The sequence below is a fragment of the Rissa tridactyla genome, chromosome 3, assembly GCF_028500815.1.
Source record: "Rissa tridactyla isolate bRisTri1 chromosome 3, bRisTri1.patW.cur.20221130, whole genome shotgun sequence".
Classification (NCBI taxonomy): domain Eukaryota; kingdom Metazoa; phylum Chordata; class Aves; order Charadriiformes; family Laridae; genus Rissa; species Rissa tridactyla.
Genome location: NC_071468.1, coordinates 93,793,003 through 93,815,902, shown reverse-complemented (window position 1 = coordinate 93,815,902; position 22,900 = coordinate 93,793,003). Strand labels below are relative to the sequence as shown.

Here is a 22,900-nt window from a genome sequence, read left to right as displayed (position 1 = left end):
GGAACCCACCATATTTTCTTGGGGAAAAAACCCTAGAAAACTCAACACATGTTGAGGTATATGCATACGGTTGAGGTGAATGGGTTAAGTCTTTCACTGTACACATGAAAACTGTGTATTGGTTTTTGTCTTTCGCTGCCAGTGATGGCGCCAGCCTCTCACGTATGTACGGTAAAGTCCCGAGGCTGATGTGCCTCTCCAGGCGGCTCAGTCTCTTCCACAGTTTTAGCAACAGAAGATATTTTTTTTAGTCATATGAGATCTGATGTGCCCGAAGATTCACCCATTGTATGATCTTTTTTTGCTTACACGCATAGGTGCCAACTTATGCGGATGCGGCTGTTTTGTTGAGTGGTGCCATTAGAGAAAGCTTATCCTTCAAGATTCTCAGCTTCTCTGTGCTGCGTTCTCAAATGTATTGTTGCATTTGTAGATATTTTTCTATTGTTTCTCCATGAAGAGGAGAATGATTTTAATCCTATATGCGGAGAGGTCTTTCCTGCCTGGTAAGTAAGTTTACCACATAATAAAAGGCGGAGCAGTCCTGAAATCTTGGGCCATCAGGCGCTGCTGCTGGTGATTTGAATGCTCCAAAGGCACAGGCACTTCTGTGTTTCTAGCAAAGGGTGAAGTTTCACACGCAAATTCTATAAAGAGGTGCTCATGGGGGTACCCAAGTTTTATGGCGTTGAGACAGTATGTTAAAAAAGGTAGATCCATTAAGCAAGAAATGTGGCTAGAGCGATACAGGACAAAAAATAAGGGGCTTCTAGTTCAGTGATATTAAAATGCAAATATTAAAAATATTAACGATACAATATTAAATATGTAAAATATGCAAGTATGTAAACTTATGAGAATTTTAATGTTTTCCTACATCTAGACCTGGAGGGATATTTTTCTAATTAGTTCAAATTTTTTATCTAATAGTTTTTACTTATTTTCTTATACAACAGCTACTGACAGATTTGTGGATTAAAGGATCAAATCTTAAGGAACAGATAAATGAATACATTTTCTTTCAGGTGGGATCAAAGATTTGCAGTTTCAAGTCAAAGGACATTTAAACTGAGTAACAAGAATGGTCATTAACTTTTATGTACTGTCTGCTAAAGTCACCACCACAAAAATATCCCAAAACAACCAACCAATCAGACAAGCAAGCAAACAACAACAAAAGGCTTTTACAGAATAGTATTACTGGAAGATATTTTTTCCGCTTCAGAATTTTTTTTTCTGTTGTAAAATATATGTTCAAGGAAATCTGTTGAAGATACCAATTTCAAACATAAAAATTTTTAATAAGAACATTTTGGTAATTTTTTTCTTGTCAACGTTTCAAAACTAAATAGTGGTTTTTACTGTATTTGTTACTGTATTGTTACAGAACACACCTGAGAGGTGATTTTAACAATTATTTATTAATAGGTACTATAAAATCTGAATGGATTTGATTTCATACTTGCGTCCTGGTGTGCATGGAGTCTGTAAGAAGAGTACACTCGCAGTGCATCGCTCCCACTGGCCATCCTTTGCCTCCTGTATTTCTTACTTTTGAAGGAAAATTTCTATGAAATTTCTTCAGTTGACTTATTTATATACATCCAGTGTTAAATCCTGGAATAGTTTCCTCTGTTTTTTGTTCTAATCTTTTGTTTTATTTTTTTCCCCTTCTTTGGAGGCTGTGTGGGTGAGGAAACCTCCCCTTTTTGGCTATGCCATTGACCTCAGTAGTAGAACTAGATGAATTTTGGGGTGTGTTATGAAAAATGGTGGGGATATATGCATTTATTGCTCTTATGTAGTAGCCTGCTTGCACTTTCTGTTGAAGAGGATTGAATTGATATCTGCCTCAAGGGTCCCCCAAGCTGTTATATCATATGCTATTAAGTCTTTAACCTAACCTTTAGGTGCTTGTCTACATTAAGGAATATTTAATGGACTTAAATTTTCCTTGCATCTGATGAAAATGTGCTCTATAGCCTGGAAGTTAAGGAGCAAACTTGAAAAGTATCCATTTGCATTTTAGTTCTTGCTTAATACTTAATATACTTCTGCATAAGGCAAATAATACTTCTGCGTAAGGCAAAACTGCTGGAAGGGATTTGTTGTCGCTGTTATAGAATAGCCATAGATATTGAGATCTTGTCATTCCTCAAAATGGTGGGAAAGGTGATTAAAACCTTGCAAAAGGAGTAATTGAACCAGACCTGCCACGGGCTACGTAAGATTCTTTCTGCTCTGTGAATTCTGCATCCATTTTCTCCAATTCCCTTCCCGCTGTAGATAAAATGTTAGGATTTCTCCAGTAATGCCAAGTATGACCTGCAAGATAAGCACTTGGTTTTGAACCCTTCTTGGTAAAAAGGGTCTTACACTGATGCAGAAAGTAAGACATCTATAAATGAGTGATAGTTATGTATAAAGAAATGAAATCTCCTTTCACTTAAGTTTTGCTTAATTGCTGGTGTGTTCATCTACCCCTTTGTGGACACAGAAAGGCAAAAGATCATTATATTAATACACTTCCTAAGCTTCATACAAGCTTGAAAAAAAATCAAAGGTAGACTGTGTAATTGGAAAAGAACAGGAAGAGGAGCAGTACTTGCTATTATCTTCCCTTTCCACGTTAGTGAAGAGCCAGAGCTTTTAGTCTTGCTGTAGTGTAGGAGAACTGAATTTAGTTTCCATGGTTTCATTTTTAATAGAATATTTGATGTAATAAGTGTAATAAGAAATTTACCTACAGACCTCTCCGTTATTTAATTGCATTCTTTAAGCTGGTTATTGTACAAATTCCTGAATGTCTTCAGTTGTTTTTATGCATTATAAGTGAGCAGCCGTGTAAGATAAGTTAAATCATATGTGTAATCCAATAATGTGGCCAAAAGTATTAAGCTTCTCCAGTATTTTGCCTAATTCTTTTGACCTACTTTTTTCATCTTGCTCAATACTGCAAAGGTTTTTTAAGCAGGTTAGTAAAAAATAAAAATAAAACAAAAAATCCCTTTGCTACTCCTGCCAAGTTTTTCATTAGCGTAAAGCATTAAGTATAACGCATCATGTTTGTAGTGAGGGAGAATAGATTATTTGGCTTCTTAGATTTTGCTATTTCTGCATCCTCACTAGAATGGGCCTGTATAAAGTCACTCTTTTTAGTATGAGAGTTTGTTGATTTACGTAGTTGTGAGCAGTGATACTCCTGTCCAAATGGAATATGTGTATTTTACCACAATTATTGTTGTTTAAGTTGAATTATCATTTTCAGGCCCTGAATATCACCTTAAAGTAAAAATATCCACCTCACCAGAACAGAATTTCATACATATAACACTGTTTACTTATATCTTAAAAGTCACAACAAGTCCACCACACACACAGAGACACATACGCACACACAAAATCCCACAGAAACACAGAATTGTCTCACTAGAAATACGTTGGTTAAATGGTGTGAGTCTCAATGCTTCAGGGAATAGGTAGCTCAAAACAGGTAGTGAAGTATATCATCAAGACCTCTATGGATAACACACCTACTGTTATCATTTATTAAACTCAATAAGACCTTACAGCAGCTTTCCAGTACCTGAAGGGGGCCTACAGGAAAGATGGGGAGGGACTCTTTATCAGAGAGTGTAATGATAGGATGGGGGGTAGTGGTTTCAAACTGGAAGAGGGGAGATTTAGATCAGATATTAGGAAGAAATTCTTTACTGTGAGGGTGGTGAGGCACTGGAACAGGTTGCCCAGGGAAGCTGTGGATGCCCCATCCCTGGAAGTGTTCAAGGCCAGGCTGGATGGGGCTTTGAGCAGCCTGGTCTAGTGGGAGGTGTCCCTGCCCAGGGCAGGGGGGTTGGAACTATAGATGATCTTTAAGGTCCCTTCCAACCCGAACCATTCTATGATTCCCTGTTCTTATTAATAATCTATTTAGCCATTCATGATTTTTTTTTAATGTTATCCATGGTGATGTAAATTTGAAGCAACATTTGGAAAAGCGGGTGAAAAGCCGGTGGGTTCCACATAGCGTGGTGATAAGACTGCGTTGTTAAATGTGCCCTATTGGACTCTCCCACTCGGGCTGTCCCAGGTCTTTGCTCAAGCTCATGAAAATACAGGTCAGGGGTTTCAGTGCTCTCCTGGTGCACCTACAGAAATTTTTCTTTCTCCTGTGATTTCATGAATAGTAAGATAGCTAACAGCTGAAATACAGTCCTTTCAAATTAAGCTTCAGGATGGGGTAAAGTAAGATTCATGGCAGCTGAGCTTGTTGCTGCAAAAAGGGTGATCCTGCCTTTTACTGGTACGTTTTATTTCTGCCTACCTTCATCCCAGGTCTCCAGTGCCCTGCTCAGAGCAGAGTGATTCGGGAATCAAAATGATGGGAAAACAATTTTTGTTTTATTTTATTTTTTGTAGGAGAACTAATTTTCTGTTGGTTCAGGTTCATGGGTTAGCTCACTGAGAGGGATCTGGTGAATGTCCAAATCTGTGCCTAAGGAGCAGTAACAGAAAGCAGCTGGGAGCAGGAGAGGAACTGGATTGCCCCTTTTGGAAGTGCCTGGAAGTGCCTTTTGGAAGTGCTGGTTCCCCTCTGGAACTTCATCTTTGCCAAGTAAATCTCGTAGAAACCAACAGGAGAACATGTTTTTCCTCAGAGATAACATCATAATGATAAGAAAGACTTTATCACAAAATATTTAATTATTATTATTATTCCTGAATTATAGAAGAGAAAGTGAAGGCTAGAGGGCCGAGTGCTCTTCCCTGAGCTTGTGATTAGAAGCTGGGTCTTTTGGGCAGCAGGATGCTTAGCCAGTTGGTGGGCATAATATCAGGCTGTTTGTTATTTGGGGCAGCTGGAGGAGAAGTGCTACTTCTTTGAACACCTTCAGTGTTCGTCCGAGGAATCTAAATACTTGCTAATCCTCCTATATCCTCCCATAGCTAAGCTGGAAGAAATGGCTGTATTGAGGGACTACAGTTAGTAGTCTCTCATATTTAACAGGAGAGAATACAACAGATTGTTAATATATAGATTTGACATAGAAAATTGCTCTCACATTCTTGTAGGGCCAGTGTGATTGTAAAGCATGTTTTGAAATCTTTAAGTTATATGTGTTAGTAATTGAGATTTATGAAAATAGAAGTGTGATACTGTAACTGAAAATTAATTTATACATATTTTTATTATGTCTGCTGTACAAATAACGTTGATTAAAAAGCAGTGCAAATTTGTTTAGGCAGTTATATTTCTGCTTTTATTCTGTACATGGTAGATACTTCTGTTTATGCATTTTTTTGCCATCTTCTTATATTTGAATCAATTTCTAGTCAAGTGAAATGATTTGCTCGCGAGATTTGAAGTAAACGTAATAGGAATACGTATGTCTGTTATTTTTTCCTTCAGATTCTCTTATACAGTCTTCCATGTGCAGTGTGTGTTTGATATGAGGTACATTTATTATTGTGAACATGCCAAGAATATTAGGTAGAGTTATAAATTGAAAGAAATACACAGTAGTAGTATTTCCTCCTATTCTTGCTATATAAACTTTTTTCTCATCTATGCAGGAGGTTGCATCAACAATTTGAAAGCTATAAAGAGCAAGTAAGAAAGATAGGGGAAGAAGCCCGCCGTTACCAGGGAGAGCACAAGGATGATGCTCCAACATGTGGAATCTGTCATAAAACAAAGTTTGCAGATGGTTGTGGCCATTTATGCTCTTATTGCCGGACCAAGTTTTGTGCTCGATGTGGAGGTCGTGTCTCTCTGCGATCAAACAATGTAAGTCTTCTGATGTGTACTCTTAAGAAAAAGCCTCCTTGACATTGTCACACTGCAGATTGTTCACCTTAAGTTTGGCATTTCATGCTTCATTTTACTGAGGTGTTTCATTCATCACTTCGCTATGAGGTGTGTATAAAGAAGAATAATGTATTTAATGGCTGTGGAATCCCAGAGTTAATTAAAATTAAAGAATACATTGTGTATAGTTTTACTGAGTGATAGCTTTAAGAAGACATACCTGTTATGCATAGAATGAAAGAAAAAAACCCTTTTGCTCAGGTAAAACTCCACATTGAGAAATTTTTATTGAACTCTTATTTCATTCTAGATTCTTTTTTATACAGTTTTTTGTATATACTTATAGATTTTTCTTAGATAAAATCAGTCAATTTTTTTTTTGGTTAGAAAAAACCCCCGACCACTTTTACCATAGTGAGAGTGTCCTGTCGATTTATTTTTGAATTTGTCTTAAACGTAAAACTATAGATTAATCTGGTGTAGGTGTTCTACTTCCAGCCAGGTGAGACAGATCTTTCTCCCTCTGATCCACACGCAGTGAGCTCCAGTAGGTGTCCACGATACTGAAGGGTGTCTGAGAATACCCTCTGTTCAGCCGGTCCCTTACAAGGAACTGGCTACTCACTGTCCGCGAGACGATCATCCAGGGATTCTTTTTGGCTGATCATCTAGTACTATGGTGTGTTATAAAACATTTTACAAACACCCTTTTACTGCATGAATAGTTTGATTATCTAGCATGAGATGAGATACCTTTCTCATATGGCCTTAAGGTGCCAGTCTTTTGTAGGGGAAATGCGTCGATGCTCTTTGTATCAGTATCAATATAAATTCAGTTAAAAGTGGTCACAAATTTTATAGCAGGTAATCACGTTCACGACGGAACTAGTTTATGGCCTTTTCGCTTTCTTTGGGCGAAACATCAACTGAATGTGACTTCTGAAATTTCATGTAAACAACAACAACAAAAAAAACCTCAGAGAAAAACACTATTTCACCTTTATTTTGGAAGTTTACCTTAGCCCCGATGTACTTGAGAGTCCATTAAATTAAATTCAGATTCATTCTGAAGAAATTATGTAGTTGTATTGGACAAAAAATTTCATATATTCATATTTCAATATAAATAGATGAATTACATTGTATCACCTGCAGGTGGTGGCACTAGAGCAAGTCTATGAAAACGTAGTTTACTGGGAGATGTTACGTTATACTATTAATTAGAGTGGATATGGTACAGTTTATCTTTACTCACGAAAAAATGGAATCTATTTTAACTATTTTTCACCAACTGTTTCAAGTCACCAAAATGGAAAAGTGACATAAACAAATTATGTAACTTGCCTTTTGTTTGTTATATTGTTTATGCTTCTGTGGGTTAGAGTGGGAAAACATGTTTGATACATATGCAGTAATGTAATCTTTTTATTTAAAGCTTTTTTTTTTAAATTTTATGTTTTTATCTCTTTGTAGAGACTTATTAGAATTGCATTTCTTCGAAATCTGTCTATTAATACTTGCCTATGTTATTCTTTTTCTCTTCTTTTTTTCTTTTCTCTTTTTATTCTGCTTCCTTGGATGCTTTCCCAAAGGAGGACAAAGTGGTTAGAATCCATGCTTTTTATCATTTATTATTATAATGTTGTTAGTTATCTGGGAAACATATTAATGTAAAAAACTGAAATTTAAAAATCATCCAAAGGAGAGGGGGGAAGAACAGGAATCCTGACACCCGGGCCCTGCCCATTCCCTAGCTGAATATACGCTTCAAAAATATAGCCCAGCAAGGAAACCCAAGACTTGTCAAAATTAGGACAAGAAAAGAAATTAATTAAGAACTGAGAATTACTAATAGGCTAAAAAGTAGAGTGGCTAATAAAGTATAATAAAGCTTTATTTCATAAAAATGTCTTCAGTTAACAATTTGACTTTTTGCATGCAAGGTCCTTCCATCAGCTTCAGGAAGTCTAATTTAGTTTTTTAATTGTAATTTTATATTGATTTCTATGGTTTGCTGTGTTTCACTTCTGGCTGCAGCAGAAATTCAGAGCGTTCTTGTGGAATCAGCTTTTTGACATTACATTTGAAATAATTTGCATAGGCGAAAGATAACCTCTTAAGACTGGACGTAAGTATAGTGAGCGAGATGGAGTGAATCCTTTGTGAATGCGGAGTTACCATTTCAGAAAACTGCCAAGCTATTTTGGGCTCAAGTGCTGGCATATTCACCGCTAATGTCTGTGCCTCAACTGAAATAGGTGAGGGTAGTTCCCTGTGCATCTCTGCGCCCTGTGCACAGGGGAGGGGGGCCAGTACTTGAGCAGAACAGTGGTGTCCACTCACCGCCTCTTCCCAGGCAGGTCTGCAAAAGCTGGTATTCCGGACTTTGACTTGGAGACTTAGGTAGGGGGAATTTGCCAGTTTCGCTGGCACTTCAGCCCAAACGAGTGTAAAGTCATTACAATCCAATGCCGTTTTTGATGTGTGGATGATGGTGCTATGCTTGTGTTACGACATGGTGGTATGCCCCAACTTGCATCACAGCATAGCCATAACCTGAATTTTAGTACTGTGCAACACCCAGAGAAGATGATTTCTATCACAATTCCATATTGCAGTAGTGTTTTTTTGTTTTGTTTTGATTTTTTTTTTTTCCAAGGCCATAGTCTTCTGAGAACATGTTTGTTTTTCTAAGGGCTATGAAATATAACTTGCTACAGCTTCATTCCACTGTTTTCTGTGTGGCGCTCTGAACAAAGTGCTGAAATAATCCAGGACTTCCAGGTCTTTTCCATTCTGTTAATCTAAATCACTTAGGGTAGACTGAGAGAAGTTTCAGCTTGATATTGATTTGTTAGTAAAGCAGTGGTAAAGCAGTAAAGATGCATCATTGATGCATCCACTGGGGTGTATTAAGAGACTAATGCGCTTCCAACAGAGTCTTCTTTAGGGCTGGGAACAGCAACGCTCTTAGGTGCTGAAAGTGCCGCTTAGGTACAATTTAGCCACCTTGGTTTTGGAGAGCAATCCAGGTGAACTTCACCTGCTTATATGCTTGAGGCATCCTTCACACTTCAGTTCTGAACAATAACTTTGCTAGATTATCAAATTGTTATGGATCCAGAAAATAGACCCCACTGCACTAAAGTGCTGTGAAGACGTGTGTGCTGAAGACATACCCGGCTCATTTGGATTGTCCTAAGTTCAATTAAATATATCCCTGTTGTTTGCACTTGCCTTGGTTTAGTTTTTGCCATGTTGAACTCCAAGCTTCCACAAGCCAAGAAAATGCCCAAATAACAGACGCGAAAACATCCTTTTTACCTTGTGGTGAAGCTGACAGCTGAAAAGTTATGGGAGTCAGAGTATCCAATACTCAGTCCTGATTGCATAAGGAATATGGGGAACTTTTTATAAAAGTACAATTGCTGTCACCGTGCCTGTCTCTGAAAGCTAATGGAATATATAGAATGAATGAATGAATTCCAAAATATGACTACATACCTAGTAAACAACATCTCTTATAAGCAGAACAAGTGGTATAATTAATATAAAGCAACACCAGAAAAATATCTGTTAATTCTTTTCAGTGGCACAACATTCCTGACCAATCTACATCTAGGGAGAAACCCTTCTTTGATCTGGTGAATCTGGTGAATTTAATATTAGTATGTTTAGGGGAGCCTTGTTCTCTCCATGTGAATTTTTACTACAAAAAAGTGTATTAATATTAAAACCTATGCACCCAGTTCCTACAAGTTAGGGGTGCATCAGTTGGAAAGGATAGTGAAATGTGAGTTACCGAAGTGCCAAGCCCAGGAAAAGTCAAGCATGATCCTAGATTCAAGATATTTCCTGTAGAGTTGGATAATTAAATGATCGTTGGTAGTACTAATGAGACCTCACCTGGGATGTTGTGTACTGTGCATTACCCATCGTTGATAAATTCAAACTGTGACAGGTACAAAGTCAGTCGTACAGAGGATGGTCAAAGAAATGGAGAGTTCCTCCTAGAAGACTAGAGAGAATAGAGGAACAAAAGCTAGAGAAATTATAATCATCATCTTAAAAGTTTAAACAATAAGAATTACCTTTAAACTAGAGGACAGTGAATATAAGTCCAAATAGAATAAGAGGATGGTGAATAAGACTGAATGGGTATAACTTGACTTTAAATGCTCTTGGCTTGGAAAAAGATTTTTGCAATCAGTAGAGTCAAGCTTTGGGAAATTTTTTCCCGTGTCTTATTTGAAGGAAAAATAACCCAATAAAACTTTCAAGGTTAAATTTGAAAAGTTTAGGAAAGGATTTATGCGGTATGGTTGCTTGGTGATGTGGTGGCTGTAAGGGAATGTATTAGGTCCCTACTAGGACTAGGTAACACTGCAGGCAAAGCATTTGAAGCTGTTTTAGACCTTTTCAACTAAGTACCAAATGTATTTTAAGGACTCTTTCAAAAATATATAGCAGAAATTAATATGTTCTCTCCTGGTTTAAAATAAAAAAAGGACATCCCAAAACATTAATTCCTTGTAGTGTGAGTTAGGAAGCATCCTAGTTTTATCATGAGAATTGTCCAGTGCACTTATAAGATTAATTAACCTTTTAATGATTCTTATTCTAATATATCAAAACACATCCCTAAATATGTATCTTAAGTTCTTCCATGTTCTGTGAGTATTGGGCAGCTCTTCATGCTTCTCACCTGAGCCTGCTCTCCTTTCATATGCTTGCAGGCAGAACACATTTAATGGGAGCATTGTCAGATAAGAGGACTTTTGGCTAGTTTAGTAGCTATTCAAATCAGGCTTAAAGGTGGTTGTGCAGTCAGGGTATTCACTGATTTACTAATAATAACATTATTAACAAATAATGTTAGTAATAATATATAATAATATAATATAATGTTGAAAACTGTTGGCGGTTGTATAGAAAAAGCACAAGTGTTTTCTCTTCCTTCATATTACCTTAGTATTCAGAAACAGTGGTATGGGAATGTGGCAACCTATTCCCTGTGAGCACAGAGCATTTGTATATACTTTTAAAAGAAAGCAGAATATTATTAATATAGGATTTTAAGTGAGACAGCATTTCAGAAGGAAATCATGGAGGTGCTTAGAGGAAAGCTGGCAGGAGTGACCACCTGCTTTTAATTTGGCACAAGGTTTTCTAGGTGTTGTCAGTTCCTTATAGAGTATCTACATGTTCACTCTTCTAGTTCTGTTCCACCAGCATTTTAATTGCCAAAACAGTAATGGGTTTAACTTAATTGTGTCCATTCCATTCACTCTCCCCTCTGATGTGAACTATCAGGGTTTTTTGGGGCAGTGGAGAAGCCAGCAAAATGTCCAGCTGGTGCTTCTCCGTGGTTCTGCAAGGAGTGGGCACAGCCCTGGCTGAGTCTTCCCGATGTCCTGGCTGCCACTGCTTACTCTCTTCTTCCCTCCAGTGGTACCGAAGCTTTGTAGAGCAAAAAACACCTGAAAGTACAACTTTTTTCCTCACATCACTCCTGTAAAACTTTTTCCCAATATTTGGTTAGGTAATGCAAAAAGATGCATTTCCTTTGTAAACACCTGATATATGAAATTGTACAGCTCTGCTTCTTTCTCCTTAGAGAAAAGGAGATACATTTTAGGGTACAAAAGTAGTCTTGAATGACCAAATGCCATTTCTTTGAATAAAAATTCAAAAATTTTGAATCAATATTTTGTGGGTGTATTGAACTAAGTGAAATTTGTATGACGTTTGACAGAATTAGGTGGAAGATCCATGTTCCAGATTAAGCCATATATTTCTCCCTAGCAATCAGTCTCCCATTCTACAGATTTCATTAGGATTACAATTTTTGGTCAAATATGAAGTTAAAAGAATTGGGAGCAAATGATGAAAAATAGATTTGTCACCATTTTCCCATGTTTTCCAGAAATGTTAGTTGTGCAGAATAGAGCGGTTTGCTTACTCATTTTTCTGCTTACATATGTAAAGGATGACTGGGAAGAAATCAAGATATAAAATACATTATGGATAAATAAGAATTGAATTGACTGAACTTAGTAGTATGTGAAAATAACGTTGATTATCAGTGCTGAAACACTAGAGATTCACATTTCTGATCTGGGTTTCACTGAAATTATTTTCATTTTAGTATAATGTCAGTGATTTATACTTGGAAAGAAAGACAGCTTGGAAGCATTTCCCTAATTGTACATCAGGTGTTTTTACAGGGTGTTTGTCATTTAGTTCCTTTAAATTATGCTTAAAATTTGCTTACATAATAGCTTGCTAATTTAAGCCTTAACAACTTGAGCGCATATGCCGTGCAATTCAGCTGGGTACTAATGGTTTTAACAGAAGTTGTTAATACTGTCAGAACAAAATGCCTGGATTGTCAGGAGTGTTTCCACATGCCTTTCGCAGAACTCTTATGTCAAATTCTCCATTAAAAGGCTAATTTATGTAAGTTCTGATTAATACAGCTGTAGAACAAAAAAAAAATTAATCAGAAGGAGGTAAAATTACATAGTAAATTGCAAAGTGATAGCAGATAAATTCTCTCTCTGTAGCGTTCAGTGTAATTTGTTTCCTGAAAGATCTGGTGTTTGTATGCATCAGGGGAGAAGCACTGCTTTTCAGTGGTCGGCTCTCTAGAATGGCTGCTTCCAGCAGATAAAAGAAGAAAAAGGAAAAAAAAAAAAAAAGTCATCCAGCAAGAAACTGAGGAATTATATCTCAAATAAGATGTAGAGCACTTTCCTCTGCTTTCTGGGAAGTTACTTCACTGTCAAACAAATCCAAGTGTTAACGTTTTTTAATTAAATACTTAAAAGTAGCTTCTTTTCACCAAGTTTGCTGAAGCAAGGTGTTTGATTGTAACACCTGTTTTTCAGTGTCTAGCTAACAAAAATGATTGATTACTTCTTGCATGCAAAAAACCTCAGACAGCTGATGTTCACGCTCTGAAGTTAATCAGATCAGAGCTTCTTCATTTAATGGTTGGACTGTAAAAGAGTCACTAGACAGCTGGGTTTTTTTTCCCCTATAGCTTTAGATCAGCATTAAATCAGTAACCACTCACTTATGCTCCTTGTTTTTTCCAGGTTTAGTTTACCTGTTAGCCAAACCCTTAAACCGTCTACTTGTCATGTGACTCTACAGTTGAGGACCAAGAAAATACATTGCTACTGCAGACTTCTTTCTTAACCCATGATAAAGGGCTCCTGAATCCTTCATGGCTGCATTTGCTGTTAGCATGCAAGCTGGGTAACAGTGTTTGTGGAGACCCTACATAAACAATATTGGAAACTCCATGTAGTATAATGGGACTTAAATTAAAAAAAAAACAAACCAACAAACTTTTAATCCCCTGCAGTGTTACTATTAGACTCGTTACCCTATTTTTATGCTTGTATTTTCAGTACTTTTGTTTCAATTTAACTGATAAAGAATATGGGAATTATTTAGAATTTTATTTCAATTAAGAAAACGTCAGCAATACCTTTAAATGTAATAATTCCTTCCATTGCAAAAACTTGTGTTAAAAAAATTAAATATTGATAAGATTTCAAAGGTTAAGAAGGGCTTTTCAGAAAGAGCTTTCTTCCATCTCCTCTTGCCTAATGTCATATACTGGATGTAGATATATGGTAAGTGTTTGTAGAAGCAAATATTGTGTAGATTTTTTTGTAAGTGAATGTACATGCATCCTACTGTATAGCGTAATACAGGAAGTACGGGGCAGACTAAAGCTTTTATGAACCACGTTTTTGACCTTTGAAGTCTGTAAATCTATCAAGGTATTTAAATCAATTGAGGACTTATTATTTATATGCCCATTTACCTTGACAAAAAATACGGTATGCCATAGCAGTCACAGAATCCCAGAATCCCAGCATCGTTAAAGGAACCTCTGGAAGTCATCTGATCCAACTGTCCTGCTCAAGCAGGGCCACCAAGAGGAACTTGCTCCTCACAGGTTGGCATATCCATGTGTCTTTTGACTTGCATGGTGAACAATGAAAGAGTCAAGGATCTTTCATGCCATTTTTCTTACTTGTTTCCTCATTGTAACTACACACATTATAAGCTTACACAAAATCTCCTGAAGTTCTGCTAGGGAATAATTCTGTGATTTACAGCTGTGGACAAATGAATTCCAGAGTTTCACAGAATCCTTCAGAAAGAGCACTAACAAGTACTACACTTATTTTCAGCTCAATGTTACCAGATTAACTTTAATCTTTTTGTTTCCTTCAATGTAGTATTTCTATCATTTTAACCCTCATGACCTCACATTCTGTTTGGTCCAATTAAGTTGGTGGTATAAAGCTGAAGAGCAGGAACAGGAGAGCCTTAGAGTGATTTTCCCAGCAATGCTGTGCATTGTCTGAGGTGTGGGAGGTCAGTATTGAGTTCCACGGTGATTAAAGCTTTCTTTCCCTGATGGGAATACAGGGCTGTAAGGACAGAAGCAGAGAGGAACATATTCCTACCTGGCTTGGGTCAGTCTCACTAAAAAGTTAGATTGGAAAATGTTGAAATGATTTTTTTGGGTTTTCTTTTTGTCCAAAAGTACACATTGAGTTAGTATTTAGATTTGACTTTGCTGGAAACGTATTTATTTCATTTTTCCTAATAAGTGACTTTGTTTTACTTTTAAAGGTGTGCCTTCACAGTAAAAGGTACTAGCAAATTTGGTTCTGACATTTCAGGCCTTATAAGCTAGATCTGCTTAAATGGATGCTTCAAAAATAATGGGAAAGAACTAATATTTTTTTTCCCCAGTGAGAGAAGGCTGTGTAATTTTTATCATTGTTATTTAAAACACATATGCTGAATACATAAGAAAAGTTTAATCAAAAAAAAATCAAAAAAACCCCAAATCAACAAGCCAACAAAACCAAAAAACCAGCTATTGACTTCTTTATTGCTTTAAACTGAAATGCTACAGATACCTGATCACAGTGACTGCTCTACTGTGTTGCATGGTAGTTGTCTTATGATTATGATCTGTAAGAACTTCTTCTACAATGATAATATTATCTCCTATGTTTCCTGGGAGAAGACTTTCAGTTTATCTTAGTTTTTTAATGTCTGTTTTATAAGGTGTTTTCAGTTGAACAAGAGAACACCTTTGCCCAGGCTGATGCTGTTTTCCCCAGTGTGTGTTATTTCATAGTAATAAAGGGTTAAGGCAACACTTTTTAAGAAGTATTCTTAAGTTAAAAAAGTATCATGTGGTAGCACACAGTTTTGTTTGTGAATGCTTTCCCTTAAGAATTTTTTGATTCCTCATCTTGGGAGTAAAAAAAAGATTTGTAGCTTCTTGATTTTTTTAAACTTTTAATTACTTGTGTGTCAGCAGGTGTTGCCCTTTTTTATACTTTTGTTACGTTATTGAGTAATAAACAGTGTTGACTGGGGTCTTATATCTGTTGATCTGTGAAAATTTGAAAGTTCTAGGGAAAGATGATATTAGGGATTTGAGAAATAATTCTAGTTTCAGAAAATGCAACAATATAGAAATATATTTTTTCACTTTTCTGTCAAAAATGTATTAATCTATGCCCTAAATCTCTAAGTAAAGAAGTGGGATAAGGGTCTTGTGTAAAGGAAAATATTTTTAGTTAATTAGTTTCAACTGCAGATACATATTGAAAAGAAGAGTAAAGGAAATAAGTTCTAATAATTGAAATCTGAGATTTCTTGTATGTGTTGCACCTTAAGAAGAAAGAGGGTAATAAAGGAGAAAAATACTAGCAGTGCAACACAACATTAAGAAGTCACGAGAAAGGCCTGTGTTCTGTTTGATGTGTTCATATACATTAATATAACCAACATGATCCTATAAACTGTAACTTCTTATTAGATTTTGTTCCCTGTCTGTTCAGTTCACTGCAGTTTTGAAAATGGACAAGTATGAGCTTATAGATTCAATATGATAATACATACATATCTGGTGTTCTGTCATCCACAGCTTTAGCTGGGATGCAAAAAAAATAATCTGGCAGTGTAAAATGATGTGGGGACTGAGTGCACCCAGGTAGGGGCTGTCCAGGAGCATGGGGTGGAGCTGGCAGGATTCCCCGGGGAAGCCTCAGCGTAGTTAGAAAGTGAGGAGGTACAGCCAAGCCACAGCGATAGGAGAAGACTCCAGTGGGGGACTCTGCAGAAGTGGTTTCTTCACCATGGCTGAAGGGAAGGGATTACTTTACAAAGACGTACTGGGCAGGCAAACGTTGCAAACCATCTAAACTTGCACCCAGTTCACCCAGAAGATATGGACCTTGGTATCTCTTCTGGTTGATATTCTAATGAAAGCTTAGCCCTAGAGACTGGAGACAACCTTGAGGGAGAACTGAACAGCAAATGTGCAGGAGACCTCCAGGGAAATGCCTGGCCTTTCTTCAGGCTCAGGGCGCCTGAAGGAGCATGCTGCTCAGTGGGATGCCTGAGGGGATGTCCCCCTCAGCAGAGCTGACTGCCGATGTCCAAGCAAAGATCTGTTGGGTCTGTGGCAGTGCCAGATGGAAGTGTTTATGATCTGAGCAACGCATCTTCAGTTTTTCCAGCAGCGGTCTGTTTTCTAGATATACTTGGGTCTTATTGCTATGAGACATTCTGGCCTGTCCCTTAGTTCAAGCTGTGCCCAGCTGTGGTCTCTGTGAACAGTCCTCCTGCAAAAAGTATCCAGTAAAGTGGGTGATTTCTTCTAATCATGCACGATCCTTCTCTAAAAGACTTTAGGTTTTGGCAACCAACCTAACTGAATCCCCTTGTTCAGCCTCTGGCTACCTCTTTTCCTCACGGTCACACCAAAATCAGTGTGCTGCCAGCTCCTGGACAGGTGAGAGTGCTCTCTTTTAAGCACGGGTGGATTTGACACTCTAGAGCGCACCCCTTACTCCGCAACAGATTCCAACAGGTTTTTCTCTTCATAAATTATTTCTTCTGGGAATTTGTATCTTTCAGCTTGAATCATTATGGCCCTCATTCGTGTAAGATCCTTTCATGTGATGGGATTTTTAATGTGATACGTAGGTTTTTGGACTAAATAAGACTTCTAATTTTCATTTAAAATTTCCATAGTTATGTACACTGCTGAGGCAGAATTCTTTGTTTTTAGTAGTTAGAAAATAATGTGGAGATGCTAAATAGAACTAAGTTTAGCAAACTGAATTCTGGGGCTATTTTGTCACCCCAAACCCAGACAGATTTTAGCTAAAAAGAGATCTTGCTTCAAAGTGAGATTTGGTAAGATTTATGACCTATAAAGCATTATGAAAAACCAAAAAATAGCAGAAAAAATTTCCAGAGAACAAAATAATTATGAGGACTAGATGTAATCTGTGCTCTCTCTTGCTCTCTGTTTCTCTTTTTATTATAAATAACCTTAATCCTCATCCAGGATTAAAATTCAGTGTATTTTTAGCAATGCAATGTCCTAGATAAAAGATACTTCCATCTATGTTTTTATATCTTTTATATCTTTTGCATTCTGGAGCATTTTGTGATTTTACTTAACAGATGGATATCTATGTATCTCCAGTGCTGCAATTAGTGAGAGTTTAGGATAGTTTGTCATAGATATACCTGAGGTACATGATTTTATTAAGTATAATATGTGAGTTTGAGGATAGAACAGTGTATGTCAAGCAAGCAAATCTATAGATAAAGTTTCTGTAGTATTTTGTGGTGGGTTTTTTTATTCCATTAATATAGGAACTCATTTGCAACTCATCCTTCTTATGGAGATAAATTAAGCCCCTCCCCAAAACTGTGATTATAAAATGGTATAAAATATCTGTTCCTTGTTGCCTAATGACTGGTAAGAGATTAAGTGAAGACCTGCACAAAATGTAATCTTCATTTCTTTAAGGACCAGGTAAAACCTAATAATTTTTTAATTCCAGATTGAGATTTCCAAAGAGCTGCAGGTTATCTAGGCTGAAGTTTAATCGCTTACTATGCAATTTCAGAATTCCAGCTAAAACACCCGTCAAGTAACTTACATGCAACAGGTTTACAGAAAATTTGGAATTAAATGTTATTTTCTCAATGATCTGTTAGATTTGTGATTAACTTGCCCATGAAAAGCAGACTTCCATAGCAAAACTTTTGTGTTGGTGAGTTTTGTGAAAACGATTGGGGATATTACATTGTAAAACGTTGAGTATTACTGAGAAATAGAGATTAATCGTAGAGATGAGCAGGTGTTGCTGGGACTCTGTATAAATAGATGAGCATGCACATAATGGTTGTGTTGTCATGACTAGAGGAAATTTTTGTATGTTGCTGGGATGTTATTAATGGCAGCGTAACTTGCATCTCTGCAACGTGTGGTAAGTGATCAAAACTCATGTATTCTATTACCTACATATGCAGATATCGCCAAAGTTAATTTTTCTCTCTGTAACTTTTTTTTCTCTGGCCAAATATCTTCTGCAAATGGAGAGAGGGCAGATGAAGGTCCATCCAGCAAACTGCTCTTAAGATCTTTGTCAGCCCGACAGCTTTACCCTTTAGGATTATTTGGGTCAGTCCTTTTAGCTGTAGAGAAACGTGCTTTCCCAGCCTGTTTCAGGGACTGATCTGACTGTCTTTGCGGGTGGGTTAAAGAGACCACAGAGACAACTTCTTGCCCATGGAAGTGCAACCCAGCAGGAAAAGCAACAAGGTGGAGTAGGGAATTAAATGGAGGAAGGTTTCATGCACCTGCTTTTCCTATATTATTCTGGTTTTTACCCCTGTGCTTTTAGCATAGGTATAACCTTACTCTTGCACATCTGTGAATGTCCTGTGTTGCGGGTTATATCCCTTTGCTGTGTACACCTAAGTATGTATTTTTCTGATCACCCAGTGAGTGCATGTTTGATAGAGCCTATTGTTCACAGTGTCCCTCAGAGTGATCCAGCTTTCTCTGAACTAAACTAAATCTGCTCTGAATCTTTCTCAACCGTATTATCTGTTTAGGGGGCAGAGCACCTAGTCATCTAGTGTCATATAAGGTACTGTAGAGTTTTACTGTAGCTTCCAGATGCTACTGTTGATGAGGGTGGCTCTCGGGTAATTTCCATGTCCTATCTGACAGCTCTGCACTTGCATTTTGGAAATGTTAAGGCATTGCGGATAGAACTGGATGCTGGTGTTGAGATGGTTGAATCCCACGATAGATTTTCATCAGCTACAGTAGAAATCAGACAGCAGTGATGGCCTGTAGACACATTTAGAAACCTATATTTAGTCTTATCTCAAATGAAACTCTACACGCTCGGTCTGAATCTTCTGTGCAAACCTACGCCTTCGCTCCCCTACAGGCAACCTGACAATTCATACAGCAGCACATATTTTTTTAGCCTTTTGTCTCCTACATAAATTGACCTTCTTCAAAGAGGGTATCTATGGTCTTATGCAGTCTGTGATGCATGGAAAGTTGTGAATATATTCTGATATAGAGAGTTACATTTTTATTTTCCCACGTTAAAGACAAACACTGACAAGAAAATGTTGTACGTAACTGAAAATTGTACTAACCCACAGTTCAAATTTCGATATTTTATTTAGGATATAAATTATTAGTGTTAGGAAATTATTTTTCTGTTTCTTGAGTATAATTCTTAGACCTTTGAAGACCAAGATCTTTCTTTAACTCCATAGCCATGCAGTTAGACACTCAAAACTCTTGTTGAAAATCTGCTATACACAATCTTCAAGTAATGAGAATGGCATAGTTCAGCTGACTATAAGTATTCAGCTTCATAAAGATCAGTAGTCAGCTAAGGGAAGAGTTTACTTAGCTAGCTTAACCTAGGCTGGAATGTTATAGCCTTCTTGAGGCTAAGATAGTGATTGGAGAAAACCCAAGGCGGTCTGGTTGGTTTAGGAGAAACTGCTTTTTTTTTTGTAAAAAGAAGCTGACTTGACAGATTTGGGATACAAAAAAGAGGTGCTGTAAGTCGTGCAGGCTATTTCTCCCAAGTCAAAACTAAGGACCAAGCTTAATGTTTCAAGCTATAGAAGATTCTGGTGGGCTTAGCTAATGTCTTTTGTGTCTCAGAAACTGTGCTCGTTCTGTAATGCCAGAGATTCAAAAGTTACTGCAGGAAAAGCTTTGTGGAGTCTCAACATCTGTTGCAAACTGTTAGGTACAGTTCTCTCCAGACTCCGTGCCCAAATTCCCAAGTTGTCCATTGGGAAGAGAGCTGAAAGCTTGGCAGATCTGGGTCTCTGTTAGCAAGACCCAATGATAAATAAACATGAATACTTCAGCGACTGTAATTACATAGAAAGTAACTTGTTTCATAAGTCCCTTGACGTGGAAGTTCACGACTGAGTTAAGTTTGATTTAAAAGGCTGTTAAATCCATCCAAGCTGCATCTGAAATGCATCCAGATTTATTATTTTTTTTCTCCCATTGAAGAACGTGGGGAGAGACTGTTAAGAGTCCAAAGACCGTAGACAGGCTTCTAGTCATTTATAAAACTGTTAGGCAGTTTGTTTCAGAAAGACAAAATTTACGCTCGTCAGTTGCATTTCTTCATTTTGCAGGTCTTGTTAGAGAAGCTTCTGTGGTGGGTTGACTTTGGCTGGTTGCTCAACAGGGCAGGGGGAGAAAATAAGATGGAAAAGCTCACGGGTTGACAGCAAACCAGGGAATTGGTTCACCAATTACCATCACAGGCAAAACAAACTCAACTTGGGGAAGATTAATTTAATTTATTGCCAACGAAAATAGAGTTGGATGGTGAGAAACAAAGTCAGGGATGAGCAGCAATGGTTTTAAACTAGAGCAGGGTAGGTTTAGATGAGATATTAGGATAAAGTTCTTTACAATGAGGGTGGTGAGACACTGGCACAGGTTGCCCAGAGAGGTGGTGGAGGCCCAATCCCTGGAGACATTCAAGGCCAGGCTTGATGAGGCTCTGAGCAACCTGATCTAGTTAAAGATGTCCCTGCTTACTGCAGGGGGGTTGGACTAGATGACCTTTAAAGGTCCCTTCCAATGCAACCCATTAAAACACCTTCCCGCTTTTCCCCCTGCCCCTTCTTCCCAGGCTCAACTTCCCTCCTCCATTCCTGACTCTTCTGCCTCATCCCACTCAGCAGCACAGGGGAATGGGGGCTGGGGGTTGAGGTCAGTCCATACAAAAGCAACTTTGTATACACCAAGTGGATGTAAATTAGTTAAATGATGATCACAGAGCTGATGCTGAACTGCCATCAACATAAAATGACTGTCTTTGTACTTTAGCCCCAGAAGGATCAGGTTTGGGGTTTAACTGCTTTAACATTTGCTTTTAAAAGCAATTCTTTTGGAAGTGCTAAAGATCTTCCTGATGTACAACGCCTTATATTGCTTTTAAGTTGGTTGTTTTTTCAAAACTCATCTCACATATTGTGCTGTCTACCCTTTCACTTGGTTAAGGCCTTCAATTTGTTTGATAGCAATCTGCATTTTAGTGTTTTATTTTAGAGCTGTTCATAGGCGACTAAGAACCCTATTTTTTGGCCATATCTATGTTATAATGTAGCTACTAAAATGGTTATGGGCTGAGAAATTACCTTTTTTCTCCTTGCTTCTATTGTTTGTTTTATTTTTCTGTCCTTTTAAGTGTATAACCTGCCCAGCATTTATTTTAACCGTAATTACTATTTCTTAGTAGTTTATGTTAATGAATAGCTGAAAGGTATGTACTCTCTTAATCTTTTTTCCTTCTTTATGTCCAATAGCTTTATGGATGGCTAACTTTAGCTGCCCAGTAATTTCCTTTTCCAATTTAAATGTCACACAATATTGTATGGTATTAAACAAGTGCATAAAAATTATGATTCTTGTGCTTCAACCAGCAAGGAAAGAGAGCAGTGTTCAAGATTAATGTAGTATACAGCAACGTTTAGGCTTCTGTCTTGTAAACTATTTGGGGTGACTAAATATAGCAAATACCATAATCGTTTCAAAAAGAAACGTTCCTTGTGCTTGCACACCAAGTGACATGCCATAGCCTGAGCAACTCTTTCAAACAAAATGCTTAAATCCGTATATAGAATAGTATTTCTTACGCAGGATAAGTAAACATATGTAGATTTAGAAACTGAAGAGTCACTTCTGCTTTGATTTAATTTGAAAGGCAGCCATTAAAATCATACAAAACCCTTGGTACTATAGTCTGACTTACGCAGAGCGTGACATTCAGTGTGGATCTTAAACTTTTCAGTTCTGTCATATTCTGCAAGCAGCAAATGCTTATACGGCTAGCAATACTCTTATCACCAGTGCTCAGGGCAAAAAAAAGTTTCTTCTGGTGGTTGAGCTTTAAACTTCAGAATAGTAGAATAGTTCTTATAATTCTTGTTTCCTTAAAATAGGCAGGAGAAAAAAGAAAGTGAAGGATTTGCAAACAAAAGATTGCAAGGCAGCATGATTATTACAAAAGCTGCTGGACGCGCGTTGTTTCCATTTAGAGCTTTAGTGTCTCACATTCAATCTGCCACTGTTTTCTGCTGTGTACTAAGAGCCCTAGTAAGCTCATTTGTTAGATGGTTTGCCATAGTGCACACGTGTGTTTGTAGGCTTGTTAGTGTCTTATGCTGATTTTGCCTAAAGAGATGTAAAGCTTGCCAAAAAGCATTTTTTCTTAGAAGAGAATGATAACCCTGAATGCCGCCTTTCTTTTCTGAAGAAAAAAACCCCAAACCTAAAGAAAAAATCCAAATCCAAAGATAAAAACCCAAACTGAGGAAAGAAAGTGATTTCCTCTGAAGTAAGGAAACGCCTGGCTCATCTCTGTTCCAAATGCAATCATCACCTTTGATATGGGACAACAAGACAAGGCAATTTTGACGCTTTTCTAGCATACTTGTTTCCTCTTAATTCCTGGTATTTGTCCTACTTTCTCTCTATTGCCTCTCTGAAATTTTCTCCTCCACTTGTCATTGCCTCTTTAACTTTTCTCTTCGCCCTACTTTGAACCTTTCTACCTGTTTGTTCATGTCCTCTTGGACAGTCTTTCTTCCTGGCCACCTCATCTCACAAGTCTTTCCTCTTACCCTGTATTCTTTTGCCTAGAGATATTAAAGAGCTGAAGTGGTTAA

General features: G+C 37.5%; 1 protein-coding gene across 1 annotated transcript in view; it reads left to right on the top strand.

Annotated features, from left to right (window-relative positions):
• Positions 1-22,900, top strand: part of RIMS1 (regulating synaptic membrane exocytosis 1) — a 339,034-nt gene that overhangs the window by 112,253 nt on the left and 203,881 nt on the right. Inside the window, exon 2 of the mRNA XM_054194820.1 lies at positions 5,575-5,788. Coding sequence (XP_054050795.1) covers positions 5,575-5,788 — 214 coding nt within the window. The remainder of the gene's footprint in view (positions 1-5,574; positions 5,789-22,900) is intronic.